The following is an 18985-nucleotide window of genomic DNA, read 5'->3' on the forward strand; positions in this document are numbered from 1 at the left end:
TAAAATTTCAATTCTCCTTTGATTAGTAGAACCAACATGTCACTATCAAAATCCTAGCATGCTTTTGCAGGGGACAAATTGACATGCTGATTTAAAAATTTATATGCAAGTGCAAGGACCTAGAATAGTCAGATAACTTTGAAAAAGAAGATCAAAGTGGAGGAGTCATAAAGGTTCAGTATTTAAGACAGCGTTGTATTGGTGACAAGATAGACAAATAACTCATTGAAGCAGAATATAGAGTACAGAAATAGACTCACATGTATGACTACTTAATTTTTGATAAAAGTGCAAAGATAGTTCAGTGGAGAAAGGATAGTCTTTTCAATAAATGGTGCTATAGGAGTTGGATAGCCTATGTCCAAAAAGGTGAACTGTGGTTGAACTCATTTGAAAAAACTGTATGCGAACTTCACGTCATGTACAAAAAGTAACGCAAAATAGATTATAAACCTAAAAATCTTAAACTTCTTACATTAGGCAAAGACTTCTTAGCTATGACACCAAAAACATAATACATAAAAGGAAAAATGATAAATTGGACTTCAATGAAATTTAAAACGTCTTTTCTTCAAAAGACATAGGAAAATAAAGACTAGCCACAGACTGGGAGAACATATTTGCAAAGCATATATCTGATGAACAACTTTGGGTTTTGTTTCTGTTTTTTGTTTTGATGATGAACAACTTTTGTCCAGAATATAAATGATTAAGGACTTTTGTATTCAGACTGTATAAAGACCTCTCAAAACTCAATTATAAGTAAACAAAGTTATTTCCAAAAATAAAAATATTTGAACAGACACTTCCTAAAATAGTGTCAGTCAAGTATATCAAAAGATGCTCAACCGCATTAGGGTAGTGTAAATTAAAACCACTGTGAGCTACTTCTATAACTATATTATAATAACTAAAATTACAAAGACCATACCAAGTATGGTCAAGGATATGGAAAAATTAGGACTCTCATATACTGCTAATCGGAATGTAAAATGATACAACCACTTTGAAAGACCATTTGGCAATTTTTTTTAAAGTTTTACACTTACCATATTATTCAGCGAGTTTACTTATAGGTTTCTACTCAAGAGAAAAGAAAGCATATGCCCATACAGTGACTTGTATATGAATGTTTATAGCAGCTTTATTTGTAATGGCTAAAAACTGGAAACACCCAAATGTTCATCAATAGATCAGTGGAATACTATTGAGCAATAAAAAGCATAGAACTGTTGATACATAGACAACAGCATGCATGAATCTCAAAATAATTATAATGCGTGGAAGCCAGACAAAAACAAATGCAAATTGTCTGATTCCATTTATAGAAGACTTCAGAAAATGCAGACTATAGCAGTAGAAAACATATCAGAGGTGTTGCCTGGGGTGGGGTGAGGAAGAAGGGTTACAGAGAGATAGAAGGAAACTTTGGTGAATAATGAATATGTCCACTGTCTTGATTTAATGATGGTTATATGGCTGTATAAACTTATCAAAGTATACACTTTAAATATGTGCTATTTATTGTATGTCAATTTTACCTCAATAAATTGCCAAGGATGTTCTGATAACATATACTAATAACTAAGTTTTTAATGGTTATGAATATGATTTGTTTAGCTTTATAACTCATTTTTCAGAATTAAGTAGTGACAACATGCCGTGTACTGACTGGTGTTTAAAATAGTAGAAAAGAGAAATATACTCATTAAGAGTATTGAGTAATAAGGGGTTTTTAAAGAATAAAACCCTATTTTAAAAATATCCTGTATCTTGCACTTACGCAAATAGAAATTTCTTAAGAAAAATTAGTCTTTCTCTTGAATGCATTAATTCATACTTTCTTTATATTTAAAGTAATTTAAAGACTTTTAAAGTACCCTCAGTTCAATGTGTAATGGGCTTAAACTTCATTTTCTAAGCTACAAATATCGTGTATTTAAAAACTTGCTAGTTTGAGTAAATGTTTAATGTTATGTTTTCCTTTTGGATAGTATGCACTGGAACGGCTGAAGGTCATGTGTGAAGAAGCTTTGTGTAGTAACCTCTCAGTAGAAAATGTTGCTGATACCCTTGTCCTTGCAGATTTGCACAGTGCAGAACAGTTGAAAGCACAAGCCATAGACTTTATTAATAGGTAAGCTATGCTTGTATTTCAGTGGACATGACACCTTCAACAATTTTTCACCAGCCTTTTTCTTAAGTGTGTTTAAATCTTCAATGCAGGTGCAGTGTACTTCGACAGCTTGGGTGTAAAGATGGGAAAAACTGGAACAGCAAGTAAGATGACATCAGTTTCTGACTTAAAGTTGATCTGCATACATGAAATTAAGTGTTTGCATAGCCTTTTGTTCATCTACAATAAGTATGAATCCAGATATTAGTTATATGAAGCAAACTGCCAGTTTAAAAAATAATAATTTGACTACGTAGTGGATTCTTGAGGCTATGCTCCATTGTAGATCAGCTTCTAATGTGAACTGGGATGGACGCTCTAATGTCTTAAGCACGTATGTTCATGTAGTATATAGCTGAGTCCAGGTATTTCAGTTGCTAGAGATCCTGCCCTTGCCCCTTCAGAAAGCATTTCTAAAAAGGTGGGAAATATTTATTTTATCCTATGAGGAAATGTACCCTCCAGATTTGCCTAGAAACTTGACATTTGAATGCTAACCAACTGCTTCTTAAGGTAGCCAGATAACTTGCATCACATGCTATATTAGGCTAACTGCCTACCATTCCAGAAATAGTAGCAATTTGATCTTTCCTTTCCCTGGTAGATTATAATGAGCAGGGTAGTTGTGACATCTTTCTAAGCCTGGATGTTCAGAATATGGTGTAATTATTAGAACTTATTATTCCCTTCTTTTTTCTTCTTCACTCATTTTATTTATTTATTTATTTATTTATTTATTTATGGCTGAGTTGGGTCTTTGTTGCTGTTGCTGCACACGGGCTTTCTTTAGTTGCAGCGAGCGGGGGCTACTCTTCGTTGGGGTGCGCGGGCTTCTCATTGCAGTGGCTTCTCTTGTCTTGGAGCACGGGCTCTAGGCGCGCGGGCTTCAGTAGTTGTGGCTCGTGGTCTCTAGAGCGCAGGCTCAGTAGTTGTGGTGCACGGGCTAGGTTGCTCCGCGGCATGTGGGATCTTCCCGGACAAGGGCTCGAACCCGTGTCTCCTGCGTTGGCAGGCGGATTCTTAACCACTGCGCCACCAGGGAAGCCCTTCACTCATTTTTTAGAGTGACATTTTTACTCTTTGCAATTATTCAGTATCAGGAGTCAGGAGGTTGAAGAATTTGCATCTGCTTTTGATTAGTTTTTGCCTGTAAACCCTTAAACTCCATTTTTGCAATTTATCAAAAGTTGATACAAGAAAGTAAAAAAAGACAGCGTTAGAGACAAGAAAATGAACGTTTGATTTATGGCCCCTTGCTTTCATCTGTTTTGATAGATTTGAAGTTGGTTAACTGAATTCTTAACAGTTTGTGAATTCTGTTTTATGAAAGTAAAAATTAGTGGCTATTTTTAAGATATTGGTTATTCTATATATTGGTCAGTGTGTGATAATACATTATCATGGTATGTGATCCTAGAAAAAATCAAATGACTGTATTGTGATTCTTTGTACTTTGCCACTTTCAAGCTCTAGTTTTATTCTGTTAAGAAAATATTTTGCCTTGTATAGCTTTTTCAATGTCAAAAAATATAAGCTTATTTTATATCCCGTGTAGAAGCTGTGTTGTACGTAGAGACCTTCAATAGCTATTTGTTGAATTAAATAAATGAAAATGTCAGGTAAATTAAGAAGTATCTGTGTGATTCTAAACGAGTTGAAATTATAAACATGACGACACACTGGTAATTGGATGTTGCAAATTTTTTAAAAAATTGTTATTAGCTGCTATTTAGTGAAGCAAACATTTGTGTAGCATCTATTGTGTCTCAAGCACCATGCTGGGGTCCTTCATATAAAAACAATTATGGGGAAAAATCCTGTCCTTGATAAATTGATCTAATGACAGGAACACATCCATGAATATATCATTTTATTATAATATGGTAAGTAATGTGATAAAGAAGGGTATGTGCAGGACACTTGACTAAGGCTGGAGGTTTAGGGATGAAGATAACTGAGCCTTGTCTTAAAACAGGAATAGGAATTAGCAGACTAAGAAGGAAATAACAAGCATTGCAGACAGCATAGCTTGAATCAAAGTATAGACACATGAAGCAATAATTGATCAATCGTTTGATAGATATTTATGTTTATTATCCAGTAAATTCCCAGGGCACTGTGCTTACTTAGTACAAAGAATATAATGGTGAACATGACAGATGTTTTCCCTGCCTTCATGGAGTTCATGTTTTAGCAGGAGATGTATAAGAATTAAACAAGTAGTTGAAGTTAAGTGTAATAATAGGTAATGTAGAGCATACCCATCTGAGCATATAGCAAAGGGACCGAACCTAATCTAGGGGTCAGAGAAAGCCCTTTTGAAAAATTATTGTATAAATAAAGACCTGATGAAGAAGAGCGAAGAGGTGGGAAAGTATATCCCGAAAAAGACATTCAGGTGTGCAAAGTTTTGGTGATAAGAAAGAACAGTATGGAGGGTGGGGCATGAGAAGCTGGAGGAAGAAGGCAAAGATCAGATCACGGAAGGCCTTTTAGACATTATTCGAACAGGAATGGGCATACAGTAAAAGGTTTTAACCTAGAGTAGGATATGATCAGGTGTGTGTTTTTAGCAGTCTCTCCACATGCATGGTCATGGGGAGGTTGAGTTGGTGGTGGTAGCTGAGGAGCAAGGTTATATATAGGTAGGCCAGTTGGAAAGTTATTGGAGTATTTCAGGCAAAAGATGAGGGCAAAATTAGACTTGACTGGCGACAGTGCGGCCAGAGGGAAATAAAAGGATATAATATTTTGAATGGACAATCTGTAATACTTGGATATTATTTGGGTGGAGGGTAGGTACAAAGGAGAGAAGACAGGAGACAAGGAAGGATAACTAGATTTGTTGCTTGGGTAATTGTATTTACTCAGAGCATGTTGTACATCAGGTACAATAAACAGTTCAGTATTATTATACAAAGTGCCAGAGCATGGAAGTGGGAGGTAGAAAGCTAGGGGGAAGAACTAGGAAACTTTATTTCTCTTTCTGAAGAACTTGTGTACTGGCAATGGAGAAGAGTAGAGGAGGATGTGTTCATGTTAGTGTTTATGTTACTAAGGCAGCATGGAAGCTGGTTTGAGAAGGAGCAAGATAGGAGAGTAGAAGACAAATCAGGAGACTCCCATAATAATTCAAATGTGAGATGATGTGGGCCTTAACTAGGGATTCAGGATACCTTTGGGAATTAAAATAGGGCTTTGATGACTGATTGGAAAGGATGGCGTCTAGGGTGACTCCCAGGTTTCTGACTTGAATCACTGGGTGATGGTGGAAGCATTAGCTGATTGGAAATGAGAGAGGAAGAATTTGGGCCTTGGGAGAAACGTGTTGAGTTCCTTTCCGACAGTCCCAAATTTATGGGTCTCCAGGCACATCCAAGTAAAGAGAACAAGTGGTTGGGAACAACCTTTGTGGGGAGGCCTAGGACTTAGCAAATCATTATTTATCATCACTGAATATGATAGTTAAAATTGTGAATAGTGGATGAGATAAGATGACTAAAGAATGTTAAGGGAGAAGAGTCGAGGGCAAAACTTGGAACTCTAGAGAAAACCTGCAGGTAAGAGCCAGGGAAAAGAGCTCTTGAAAGAGCGGGTATAGAAGTGGTAACAGTGGGAGTAGAACTATGCAAACAAGTGTCACACACTTCCAAGAGTAGAATTTCCAGAAAAATTGAACAGTTTCAGTTACAAAAGAAAATACCAGTAAGGTAAAGATGATATTTTAATGAATTCAAATGGTTTGAATACATAGAGAGGCAGACAAAATGTTCCAGAACATGTTGAAATCTGTACATTAAAAAAAAAAAAATTGACAGTGCAGCAATGCATTTTGAAAAGTACTCTTTAGTAAACATCTCTTAATTTTATTTTTCAGCCAAGCAGCAGACATAATGGAAACATCTGGGTGGAAGTCCATGATTCAGTCTCACCCACATTTGGTAGCAGAAGCCTTCCGAGCACTAGCATCTGCACAGTGTCCGCAGTTCGGTATTCCACGAAAACGGCTAAAACAGTCTTGAAATCTTCCATGAAGTGTAGAAAAATGGAATTGACTTTCACTCCTCCAGGTCCAGAAGGATTCTAATACACAAAGCATAAGCAAGAGTTGTTTCTGTTGTCTTGTCCACAGAACAGAAGCTGAAAAAGCATATTGCTTGAATTTCAGGTGGATAATTTATGGTTTATTCTTCAGCTTTAAATTAGACTGATTATACTCTAATTCACTTCAAGGCCTTAAATTATCTTCAGTGACTTCTCTTGTTCATATATATACTTTAATTTTTTTATTGTGCCTTGTCATTGTGACCAAGGCTATGCAGGATTGCACTAGCTCCATAATGCAGTAATATTGATAACTGAAGATAATAAGTTTCAAAAGGATCTTCCATTAGTTTGAGAAAGGCAAATGAATATTATAGGGTTTGTCCTATGCTATCTCAAAGTTTAAAACTAGGTTTTCCTTAAAAGAGCACTTGTATTGGAGATTACTGGTGATGTCTCCAGTCTAAGTTCTGTAAATACAGGAGAACCTGCTTACCTTCAAGGTAAGTTATGGCAATACACTGCTTCAATTCTAATTTATTTTTCATTTCAGGGGGCAAATATGCAATGAGTTGGCCCAGATTTTTAGTGAAATTTGTGGTGTTTTTATGTTATCTGTCCAACAAACTAAGAGAAGCATAACAAACCTTTGCTTGTGTTTCTTTGTGAGTTTATCCAAGTTTACAATGATTGAGAACTGATTGAGGTTAAGATTTCAATAAGAAAGCATGTTTTGTGCTGAATTAATTTTTTTTTAATTTATAGTGACCTACATTTATATGAAGAATTCTGTACATGTTAAAAGTAAGGATGACCAAATATAAATTTAATGAGTGGGCCAATTAAGAAGATATATATGCACTTTTAATGTGTAACTTTTTTATACTGAATGGTACTTTTTTTTTTTTGCTTTTGAGAGAATTGATAAGGTATAATTAATTGTCTTAACTTTTGAAAGAATTTTTAAGACAGATGGAGGCAACTGGGATGTTTGTGATAATAGATAAGGAAGGTATTCTCCATTATAGTTAAATTGGTTTGACTTCCAGATATTCATTATTGAATTCACGCCTGTTTATCACTCTTTGGAGAAGGCACCTGACAGTAAATGAATCCTGGACAGCCTACTCTCCTTCTAAAAGCAATGAACCTGCTATTATTTGCAGACTAAAGGAGAGAACCCTTAGAAATATGTCAGGCTACACTCTGAAACCTTTTTTCCTCCCTAGCTTTCTCCTTTCTGTCTCAGTTACTGTACCAACATTGTGGATGATAGTGAAATTCTGCATAATGTGAACAGGATAAACTATTTATAAACTGCTTTTCACAGGCCAGTTCTTTATTATAAATGAATTTTAGCTTTAAACACATACACATCTTCAGTGTTTGATAGCTCTGTTTACAGCGGAAGTCTGCTCTGGTGCATTGTCCTGGTGAAGCAGGAGCAATCAGTGTCAAGTCACTGCATCTGATTTCCTGTGACAGTGGCAGTATGCTTCTTAGGCAAGATTTACATTTGACCACAAGGGAAAAATTTTTTTCACTGGAAAATAAAATGCATATACCTATATATTTACATATATAACTTTATTCTCCAGATTAAAATTTGTATAATTCGTTTATTTAGTTTTTGAATTTAGGACAAAAGGAAAAAGATGAAGCGTGAAGTTTTAAAATAGATTTTATTTTTGTTATCTGTCTGTTAGGTATTTACTGAAGCAATCCTAATATACCAAGAGTGATTCATATTTACATTGAACACTGTCAAATAATCATTTGTTATCCACATCAAACTGGAGTTCAAAACGATCATATTTTCAGATATCTTCATTTCTTCCTGTGTAGCTTGAGTCTTTGTTGTGTTAACCTAAGTTTGAAATTGGAAGACTCCCTTCGGATAGAAGAAAGATTCTTACGTATGAATGGATTCCATCCTATGTAAGAGTATTATAAGGAGCAGAAATTCACTTCCTTAACTTCACCATAAGATTGAGCCCTTTAAATTTACAATGTGCAATTTAAAAAAGAAACCACACACACATACACATACACTTTAAGAATTTGAGATTTTGCCAGGGTCTTAGAAGAAAACAAAAATTCATCCCTCAGGCCCTAGAATTTTGTTGTCATATATTAAAAAAATACCGGTGTATTCATTTATGTCAGATGCACACAGGCGCATTCTGAATTAATTCACTGCTTGGATCTACATTTCTAACCATAGTGACTTCAGTAATAACACCTATTGTAATGAACATTTCAGCTTACCCTTACTTACATACTTACTTTAGTGCTTATTGCAAATCTGAAGGGTTTTATTATAAAGATTTTTTTTTTTAGTTTGGTAGCACATTTTGTACCAAAAACGTCCAACACTGTGCTGTAAGAATATCCACATTTGTAGAAATGTCCACTTTTCAGATAATATAATTCCTACCATTATACTAACAGAATCATATGGTAGTTGATTTATTTTTTTTATTTATTATGTATATTTTTGGTATTGTAGGTTCTTGAGACAATGATACAAAACTGTTAACATATTCTGACGTGAGTGCTCTAATAGCCTTTTTTTTTTCATTTTTAAACTACAGACATTGTTTCGGTAGGCACAGATTTTGTCCTGAGCAGTGTTGCCTTTTGAACTAAAGCCTGCTCCTGTTTCCCTTTTGTCACCTAAACAGAGCTTTTTCTTAGAAAAGTAGTAACTGGTCTTAAATGTTCCATATTATAAAAGTAACCATTGGAGAACTGTTCTTTAGATTGAGATACAGAAACACTGTATTTGTGCCTTTTTCATTTTTTAATATTAATGTGTATCGGTATTTGGAGCACAAATATGAAGGTGCCATAACATTATGGCCTGCCATTGTTACCTCCTTGAATACTCATGTGTCATTGTCTTGAAATAGTAATTGGAGATTCTTGCATGTATTCCGTGGTCATTTGGGCATGTGTGTGTGCGTGCGTGCGCGCGTGTGTGTGTACATGTATTTGCTTGGACTTGTGTGTGGTATGTTCAAAAGAGTGAATTTCTGAAAATAGGACTCAGTTAAATGTTGAAAGTTTAGGTTAGCTGAAATGTATTCCATTTAAATGTGCTTTATTTGAGGGGACAATTGAGAGGAAATTATAATTCGCAAAAATGTGACCAATTTACTGCATGATGAAATGTGAAAACAGTGCCTTTTAAGGACATCAATTTTAAAATTAAGCTTTAAAATATTAACAAAGATCTCTTAAAAAGTTGTCATGAACATTATTGGTTTATTTTTAAACGAGACCTAAGTTAGAGCTTAAATTGCCAAAAGTATAGTTACTAATTTATTTACCCATTTGTTTTGTGCATAAATTTAAAACCTAAGCAGAATTGTTTATAAAATTGTGGATCATAGATGCTACCCAGTGTTACTAAAATAGAACACTAGGGACTTTGGTAAGTTGTTTTGTTAAAATCCAACTCAAGCTTTTCTCAAAGCCAAGTCTACTTGAAGAGGTGAATTATTCTGAGTTGGATGTTCATGCTCTTTGATGGATAAAATGAAAATATTCAATGTACTCTTGCAAAACAACGTGGGTGGTTGGGTTTTAGTGTTTTTCAGATTATAAAGACAGCACTTTCAACACACATAAGAGTATTTTGCAAACCTCTTTTATACAGATTATGAGCTCTAGTTTATTTAAGTGTTAAATGGAATGATGTAAATTTTAGGTCCAGTTGAACAAATATTGAGTGCCTACCATGCGAGACTTCTTCTTCACTAGGAGTGAAATCACCACGCTGTGTCTTCTGTTTGCAGTATGTGGACTTTACGTTTGAAAAAGAATTCTTGTATTTAAATCTTTTTCTGTTGTTAAGGGTTTATCCTTGTATACTGTAACCCAGTTAATTTTTGCATTCAGTTTTTTAGAATGAAGATATAACTTAAGTGAGTCCCATTTTTGGAAATAAAATTCTGCTGAAATTATTTAAAAATCAGTTCTGGGGGAAATTGATTTTCAAGATTCAAATGTATAAAGACATTTTGAACTTTTCAGCCTCATTTTGAATCAGCTGATGTCAATGATGAGATACATACTTTTTGTATCTTGTTGCTGAAAATATTTTTTGCATTTCAGCACATTGAGTTAAAATAAAGTTGTTACTACTTATTCAGAATTAATTGGTTTATTTTGTGTTTATTTGAAAAATATGAATAATTCTTTTTCAGATTACTGTGATGCTTTACAAAAAGAGCCATGTATTTGATATGGTAACTTTTAGAATTATGCATAGTAATTGTCTTTTCTACATAGGAAAGCTAGTGTTTTTTGGAACCTACTAAAGACTTATTCCTTGACTCTGAGATGTTACATATATATGTACTTTAACATATGCATACCATCAATATTGCGTGACTTATGCTAATGTTATGTAATTTAGATCACCTTTCCCTGGTCCTCCTACCCCTTCTTAATTTCAGCTAATTATTTGCTGCTCTCAAAAAGAGCAAATTTGGGGCAGTGTATTCCTACACCAGCTTAGTAACAGCAACATAATTAGTGCTTAAAAATTACAGTCAAAGTCACAGAAATGCACAGTGAAAAACCTTCCATATACTCAACACACACATACCCATGTCCACACACACTGAATTACCCTTAAAGAATAAAAGAAGGGTTGAAGCACTTAAAAAATATTATCTATACAACTATAGTGAGATAGGACAAGGGGTCATATTCTAAACTTTAACTGAACTGTGTTTAACCTTCTCCCTTACTCTGCAGCAGCCAGCACCCTTCATACTTCATTTTAGAAAATTGGAATGTTGTGTTTCCTCTGTTCTATCACCTCAGAATCATTTGTTTCTAAGAGAAGGCCAAGACTGGCATTTGCTTTTTGATCACTGTTTTTAAATAGAAGACATTGATAGAGATGTTTACATTATTGCTACCTTCTTATTTTTTGTACCAGGGAGGTTTGCATGGAGATATCTGCAGTGATTAGTGGCAAAAAAGTTTGTCATTCCTGTTAGGAGTGCTTCCTTTCCACCTCTCCCTCATCTCTTGCCCTCCACCCTGAATTCCTTTGTAAAGGATTCAAGTGTAGTCCTGCTTCAGTCTGTGACATCAGAGCCAAACAATTCCTATGGTATCTAATCTTACCCTTTTGTCCAAATTCAAACCAGGCCTTTCGTCCAAATTCAAACCAGGATAAGTGCAAAGAAAGAAAAATTGTGAGATTTAGGAATAACAGTTGCAGCGCGCACACACACAGAGGCAACCAGTGTCCTGAGGACTCTGATATAACTGCCACAGCAGAAGGTTTTTAGAATGTATACTTTATAAATGCCCCCAAAATGTGCAGGTCATTATGAAAATTGGGCAAAAATGAGGAAAAGTGAAAGTGGCATGCAGTTGAAAAAGAGTAGTGAAATTAGATGCATTAAACTTGATAAACCTTCCTGAGGAAGTGACGCTCATCTTAAATTGAGTGGGAGTTAGGCAGTTTAGTGGTGGTATCATCCAACTGATTGTGTGTTGGCAAGGTTCATATGGAACATTTATGGGAGTAAAAACAGGTGTGGCTATATCCCATTGTATAAAGGGAAGAGAAATCTCATGTTGTAAACCAGTTAGCGAAGATCATGATTGTTTAAAGATCTTATTAGAAGAGTCGAACTTAACCTATGAGTGTTGAGTATGTCGTCAACAATCTGTCAATCTTCAGATGGATTGGAGGGGGCTAGAGGAGAGAGGGTAAGGAGACCCTCTTAAGAGGTGAACAATACTAGTGCTTAGTGCTAGGCTAGGAGACCTGGGATGGAGAGATTTGAGAGGAAATTCTGAGAGGGCTTGGAAATTCATATGGTAGAAGGAAGATGGAGGAGTCAAGAGTGACTCCCAGGTTTGATATTTGAGCAACTGGGTGGAGGATGGTACTGATACATTCACTGATACAGTAATCACAAGAGTAGCAGCAGTTTGTGGAGAAAAAAAAAAAAAGGTTATTTTGATTTGGAGCCTGTTGATCTTAAGGTTCTTATGGGGCATTCTGGTTGGATATGTGAATCTTAAACATGAGAGTGATCTCAGTTATAAAGTCAGGAATCCTTAGTATTCTACAGATGGTAACCAGTGTATGCAGGCTGAGGTGAGAGGGCAGCACAGGGCAGAGACAGGGACGAACAGAGAAAGAGCAGCTTGCAAAAGAAGATGAGTGATCCCAAAGTCAGAAACAGAAGACTGTCCATCCTAGCAGTTGGAGAAGAGAATGCTTCAAGAAAAGGGATGGTTAACAGTGTCAAGTGCTACTGAGCGGTCAAATAGGCAACTAAAATATAAATTCAATTTGTGAGGGAGCAAATGAAAGGAGTCTTTGGAGTGGGGAAAGCAGTAGGATTAGAGTGAGGAAATGTATGCTCTGAGTATAGACCGTGGGATGTCCAGCGAAGATGGCAAGGCAGAAACCGTAGCTGTAAGATGGGGTTTAGGTTCAGTTTCTTACTTTGATTTGTTTTCCTTTATGGTGGGAGAAATGTCAGTATATTAGGATGTCATAATAAGGAGTCAGAAAAATAGAATACAAAAGGGATGACTGATGTCCTAGTCTGAAGAGAAGAGGAGTGGCATCAGATGCCAGACAAGAGAGACTGCCCCTGACACATGTGAAGGGGAAATGCCTAGGATGCGGAGTCAGATTTATACTTTCTTTTTTTTTTTTTTTTTTGGCCTGAAAGTTGGCATACTCGTTTTATGCCTTTTATTCCTTGTGAAGTCATCTATTCAGAGTAAAGGGGGTGGATGATGGGTTTAGATCAGGAGTCAGCAAACTTACTTTGTAAAGGACTAGGTAGTAAACGTTTTACCCACTCGGCCATGCCATTGTCACGTGAAAGCAGCAATAGACAATATGTAAGCTCACGAGGTGGCTGTGTTCCATTAGAGCTATTCACAGAAGCTGGCAGTGGGCTGGATTTAACTCTGGTGCCGTAGTTGGCTGATTTCAGAGATTTGAGAAGGGCAGAGGAGTTTTGGAATAGCAGATGTGAAGAAAAAACATGATGGCCCAGTTGGCAACTGGAGGCCGTGACTTTACAGAGGATGAGTTAAGGAGACTCAATGTTTGCATAATTGGTGCAAAAAATAATAATAATAATTGGAATAGAAGCAGTGATTAAAGATACTAATCATTCTCCTTAAAAAAATTAAAGAGTTTTAGAAGTAAGAAAATTCATAGTGCTCCAGGTGGAATTCATGAACAGATGTCCAAACCTAGACATACTGGGTGACTTGTAAATTGGAAAGATAAGTAGTGTGAGTATCCAAGCAATAAATAAAAATTTAAAACTCCTATTTCTCTGGCCATACTTTTAAGTGAAAAAAAATTGACCCAAAAACTCTTAGCTGTTTAGTGATTCATTTCTAAAGTTAACACAAGTTATATAGAGGTAGTATATTAATATAGTACCCAAAGCATAGGGAACATTGATCAAAACTAATCCAAGCATAGGAAGCTGAGGCTTAAAAGGACTGGCAATGAGTATTAAACTGGTAGAGGAAAGACTGACTAATTGTAACATTGTAAACTTGAATGCAACCCCTCTCCCCAACCTTCCACACTCCCACCTGCCTGCCCCTCCTCCCACCTCAGGATTACACTCAGAGATAGCTGTTGTCCTCCCAGAAGAAGGTCCTCCTTCCCTTCCCTCACGGATGAACCCTGGCTGGTTCACAACTATAAAATGTAAAATGTGAAAGTGATCATCTATTGTAAGTAAAAAGGAAATTAGACAAGAGGAAGGGGGGAACTGGCATTGGAAAACAAAAGTGCAAAATTCTTCCTCTTCCATAAAATGAGAATTTAAAATGTTTTCTCACTGATTTTAAACTTTGAGTTATAAACATTTAAGCATTTTTTTAAAAAAGAAGAGGCTCTAACTATCCACTGGTAGAATTTAAAATAGACTGTATATCCTCCAAAGCACAAAATACTGTGTGTGTGGCAAAGTCAGGGGAAAGAATCAACTAGGATACCGAAAAGAGAGAAGGCAAAGATAACATTACAAAGATCTAGCAGAACTAGTATGACAAACAGAATAGGTTAAACATATGTACTATCAGAAAAACCTTTTCAGTAATGATCTCTTTTGTGGGTATGTAATAGACATGCCCTGTTCTGATGGAATTTAATAAAATCAGTAACAATAAAATATAAGCCTGTGAAAGGGGAATGGAGGGTATTGTGTAGCACATCTCAAGAGTAAATTACTGCTAGCCAGGCATAGAGGAGAGTGTTTATATAAGGGAATAAGTATGGAGGCTCAGGGGTCAGAGGAGTTGGTGATTTTACTGAAATTCAGTAGAGCTCAAAAGTAGTGCTTTTTGTTGATGTGTAATGCCTCTGTGTGTGCAGGTCTTTTTTTTTTTTTTTTTTTGATGGGAGTAAGAATGAATCCAAGTGAGAGAAATCTGAATATGTGAGTACATAGGACTAAGTCAGGAAAGGCCTTTTAAGCTCTTAGTTGCCCAAATTCACAATTAAGGAAAAAATGGAAACAATTATAAAATAATTACCTCCAGAAAAGGCTTGGAACTAGGTTGACTTTCTTCAAACTTTCTAGGAACTGATAATTCCCATGATATGTGCATTGAAGAAAATACCGAAAAATAAATTTAAGCAATACTTTTAATCAAACTAGTATGAAACCAGATAACCTTAGAAAATTGCAAAAAAAAAAAAAAAGAAATATATGTAAGACACTAATACATTGTCCTAGAGGTAGCAGTAGCCTAGTAAATGCTGGTTCCTAATCCCTTTTCCCATTTTACTAACAGTATACCCAAAAAGGGAGGCTTACAGACCCATCTCTATTATAAATATGAGTGATAGAATCCTAAATAAAATCCTAATAGCTAGAATTTAGTAATAAAAAGAAAAACCAAGTCACCTAAGGTTGACCTAGGACTCTGAGGATGGTTCAGTATTAGGGTATCAGTTTTGTACCACATCAAAAGGTAAAGTAAAAGCCATGATCATCTAGTGGAATTCAGCAAAATTGCACATTTGTTTTTTTCACAAGATATCCTTACAAACCTAGTATGGTAGATAATTCTTCAACACCATTGAGACTACCACCCTCACACCATTAGCCAAAAACATCATAATGATGACCCATTAGAGTCAACCAAAACACAGGTAGTTTGATAATATGTTTATTATTTAAAATTATCCTAGAAATTTTAATCAATGAAATATATATGAAATAAATAAGCAATATAAGTATGGGAAAGGAAGCCTATATTTGAAAGTTATATACAGTTGTTTTCCTAGAAGACCCAAATTCATAGTAAACTGGCTAGGAAAATCTAGAGATAATCTGCAAGATAATATGTCCTGGCAGAAACCATTTAGGAGAAATAAGATCCCAATTACAGTAGCAGCAAATAAAATGGAAAAGGCCTTAGGTTGAGATGTAAAATCACTACAATGAGGAAAATGATCCTATCCTATTACACTGAGAAAGGGAAAGAAATGAATTGTGAAGTAGGAAAAAAGAAAAAAAAAGCTGCTGGTTTTTTTATCTTGTTTAGATAAACCATACTATTATATACCAATATTTAATAAAAATACACTTGAGGGAAATATAAGAATACAATAAGAGTATTTGTCTTTGGATTATGTACTGGGAATCATTTGTTCCAATGGACTGCATTTTCCAAAATTTCCATAAAACAAATATATGTTTATATACTAATGAGAAAAAAGATTAAACATTAAAAAAACGTACATTCTGGGAAAGTCAATAAATTGATTTTTTTTTAAGCTATCCAGAATGGTAAATTTGGTAACACTGAGAACAGAAGTTAGTGATACAGCTTCTGCTTGGGGAAGATAATTATGGTCATGTAAGCTGATTTGCTAGTTTGTACTTAACTCTTAGGCAGACCATCATTAGATAATCATATGGAAATAAAGTGGCATGCAATTGCTAGAATAATGTAAATTCTTATTTTCAAAACAACATTTTCCATGAAATGAGGATTGGGTTTTTTTTTCCATAAAATGAGTGATAATTAAATGCTGTTTGGTTTTTGTTTGTTTTAATGAGAACTGGTAGCACTCAAACTTAGGAGAATCTAGCACATTGGAGTCTTGATCTGATGCATTCCTCTTGGGCCTTTCAGGTTTGGGGCTGAATGGAGGAGTATTTCCTCAGTTATACAGTTGAGCCCTTGTTCTATACAAGATGCAGTGATGGTAAAGCAAAACAAAACAAATTCAAAGAGAGACCCCTTACTCTCATGCACCTTGCTCACAGATTAGTAGAGGAACAGTCATGGATCAATGATGATCCGTCCCTATAAACAGTTGTTTTAATGGAAAATTTAGCAGTAAATATTCAGAGTGTGTTCTAAAATTGTATAGTTTTAGGGCTTAATTTAAATACTATGAATATGGCATGGTCCCTCCACCAACTAAGCTGACTGGCATCATATTTTGAAGCATACAAAAAAAGAGTGTACACTGTATATCAGTAAATGGTGGCAATTTTCTAAATTAAAATATGTAAAGCCTATATAAGTATATGCGGGCAAGTTGTTTTACAAGATAAGCAAGAAGCAAACAGGGAGCTCAGTCCTCGTGTTTCCACCACACATTTATATTACCACTTCACCATGCTCAGCCTCGTAGAAGGACCATTTAAGAGCAGGCCTTTGAAAACAATCTATAAATCTGTAAGTTTAAAATTAGTTTAAAATAAAAGTTGTTTAAATATCCATAAAAAAATTAATGATCGGTCTTGCTACATGAATATAAAAAACAAATTTTGACTTAATTTTCTCTGTTGTTAGTCCATTTCCTACTTCATTGATGTCCCCACTTTATTACTTCTTCATCGTTTCTTGGTTTCTTAAGATGGAAGCTCAGATTGTTAATTTTTACATATTTCTTCTTTTCTAATCATGTAAAGCTATTGATTTTTCTCTAAGCACTGCCTTAATTACACCTTACAATTTTTTGTATGTTGTATGTTCATTATCACCAGTTCAAAATATTTTCTAATATCCCTTGTGATTTATTCTTTGGTCCATGGGCTTACTTCCTCTATTTGGGAGGATTTTTCTAGGTATTATATTTTTACTGATTTCTAATCTAAATCTATGGTGGTCAGAGAATAGACCCCATATATTTTCAGTCAGTTGATATTTATTGATACTTGTTTCATGGCACAGAATATGATCTATCTTGAAGGTTCTGTATGCGCTTGAAAAGAATGTATTTTCTGCAATTGTTGAGTACTGTATGCTATATATGACAGTAAGGTCAAGCTGATTGATAGTGCTGTTCACATCTTCTATATGTTCACTAATTTTTGTCTACTTTTTTCTAGTAATTACTGAACAATGAGTATTAAAATCTTCAACTTTATCAGTGAATTGGTCTGCTTCTCCCTTATCTGTTAATTTTTTGTATATTTTGAAACTTTGTTTTTAAGGGCACATATATTTAGAGTTACATATTCTTGATAAGTTGATCCTTTTATCTTCATAAAAGATCTTTACCTCTAGTTACACTCTTCCTTTTGAGGTCACTTTGATGATTAATATCATCACATCAGCTTTCTTACACTGTTTTCAAGGTATATCTTTTCCCATTTTTTTACTTTCAGATTGCCTCTGTCTTTATATTTAAAGTGTGTTTCTTATAAATAGGGTATAGTTGGATCTTGCTTTTGTTCCAGTGTGAAAATCTCTGCAATTTACTTGGAGTGTTTAGTCCATTTCCAATTAATGTGATAATTGATATGTTTGGATTTAACTCTCCCATCTTGATATCTGGTATTTATCTTGTCCATTTGTTTCTTCTCTCTTCCTCCTTTCCTGCTTTCTGGTGAAGGAATCGCATGTTTTTGTTTAATATTTTATTTTACCTTCTATATTGAAATTCTTGTAGTTCCTTCGATCTGTTTTCGAGTGATTGCTCTGGAGATGACAATATGCATCTTTATCACAATCTACCTTCAACTAGTATTATAATACTTCACATACAGCAGTACAGTTCAGTTCCACTTTTTGTGTTTTTCTCTGCTTATATTTTATGTGTACACATGCTACCAACCGGAATACATTGTTATTTTTTGTTTTTAAAAGGCAGTAATAGTTTTTAAAATACATTTAAAATATTACATATCTGTGTATATGGATATTATTTACAAAAAGTTATTATCATTTACCCAGGTATTTATCCTTTTTTAGTACTCTTTTTTCCCTCCCTTCAGATCTCTATTTTCATCATTTCTATTTATTCTGAAGAGCTTCTAATAGCATTTCTTCTAGCATAGTTATGATGAAGACTAATTCTTTCAACTTTTTTCTGCCTGAAACTGGTATCTATTTCTCCTTTGTTTCTAAATTATGATTTCACTGGATATAGAATGCTAAGTCGGCTGTTTTCTTTCAGCACTTGAAAGATGTTATTGCAATATGTTCTGGCCTCTTTTGTTTTTGGTGATTTGTATTGTTAAATGTAATGTATCTTTTTTCCCCTCTGGTTGCTTTTAAAATTCATTCTTTGTCTTCAGTTTCCAGCAGTTTGCTGTAAAGTGTCTAGGTATGTTTTTCTCTGAATTGCTCCTCTTTGGGGTTTCTTGAGCTTTTTGATATATAGGTTGGTGTTGTTCATCAATTTTGAAAAATTCTCAGTCATTATTTCTTTAGATATTTCTCCTTTCCCATTCTCTCTGTCCTCTTTCTGTGACTCCAATTGTGTATGTTAGATCA

The 18985-nt window shown here is 34.9% G+C and overlaps 1 protein-coding gene across 7 annotated transcripts in view; it reads left to right on the forward strand.

Annotated features, from left to right (window-relative positions):
• Positions 1 to 18985, forward strand: part of SPOPL (speckle type BTB/POZ protein like) — a 74634-nt gene that overhangs the window by 51783 nt on the left and 3866 nt on the right. For 4 of the 7 annotated variants that reach the window (XM_036858343.1, XM_036858340.1, XM_036858342.1 and 1 more), the window contains 3 exons: positions 1995 to 2137; positions 2227 to 2280; positions 6054 to 10379. In XM_036858343.1, coding sequence (XP_036714238.1) covers positions 1995 to 2137; positions 2227 to 2280; positions 6054 to 6198 — 342 coding nt within the window. In that variant the 3' untranslated portion in view covers positions 6199 to 10379. Of the gene's footprint in view, positions 1 to 1994; positions 2138 to 2226; positions 2281 to 6053; positions 10380 to 18985 lie in introns of those variants that run through there. The other 3 variants (XR_005020648.1, XR_005020647.1, XM_036858345.1) reach the window with 3 other exon arrangements.

This window comes from Balaenoptera musculus, chromosome 7 (assembly GCF_009873245.2).
Source record: "Balaenoptera musculus isolate JJ_BM4_2016_0621 chromosome 7, mBalMus1.pri.v3, whole genome shotgun sequence".
Taxonomy (NCBI): domain Eukaryota; kingdom Metazoa; phylum Chordata; class Mammalia; order Artiodactyla; family Balaenopteridae; genus Balaenoptera; species Balaenoptera musculus.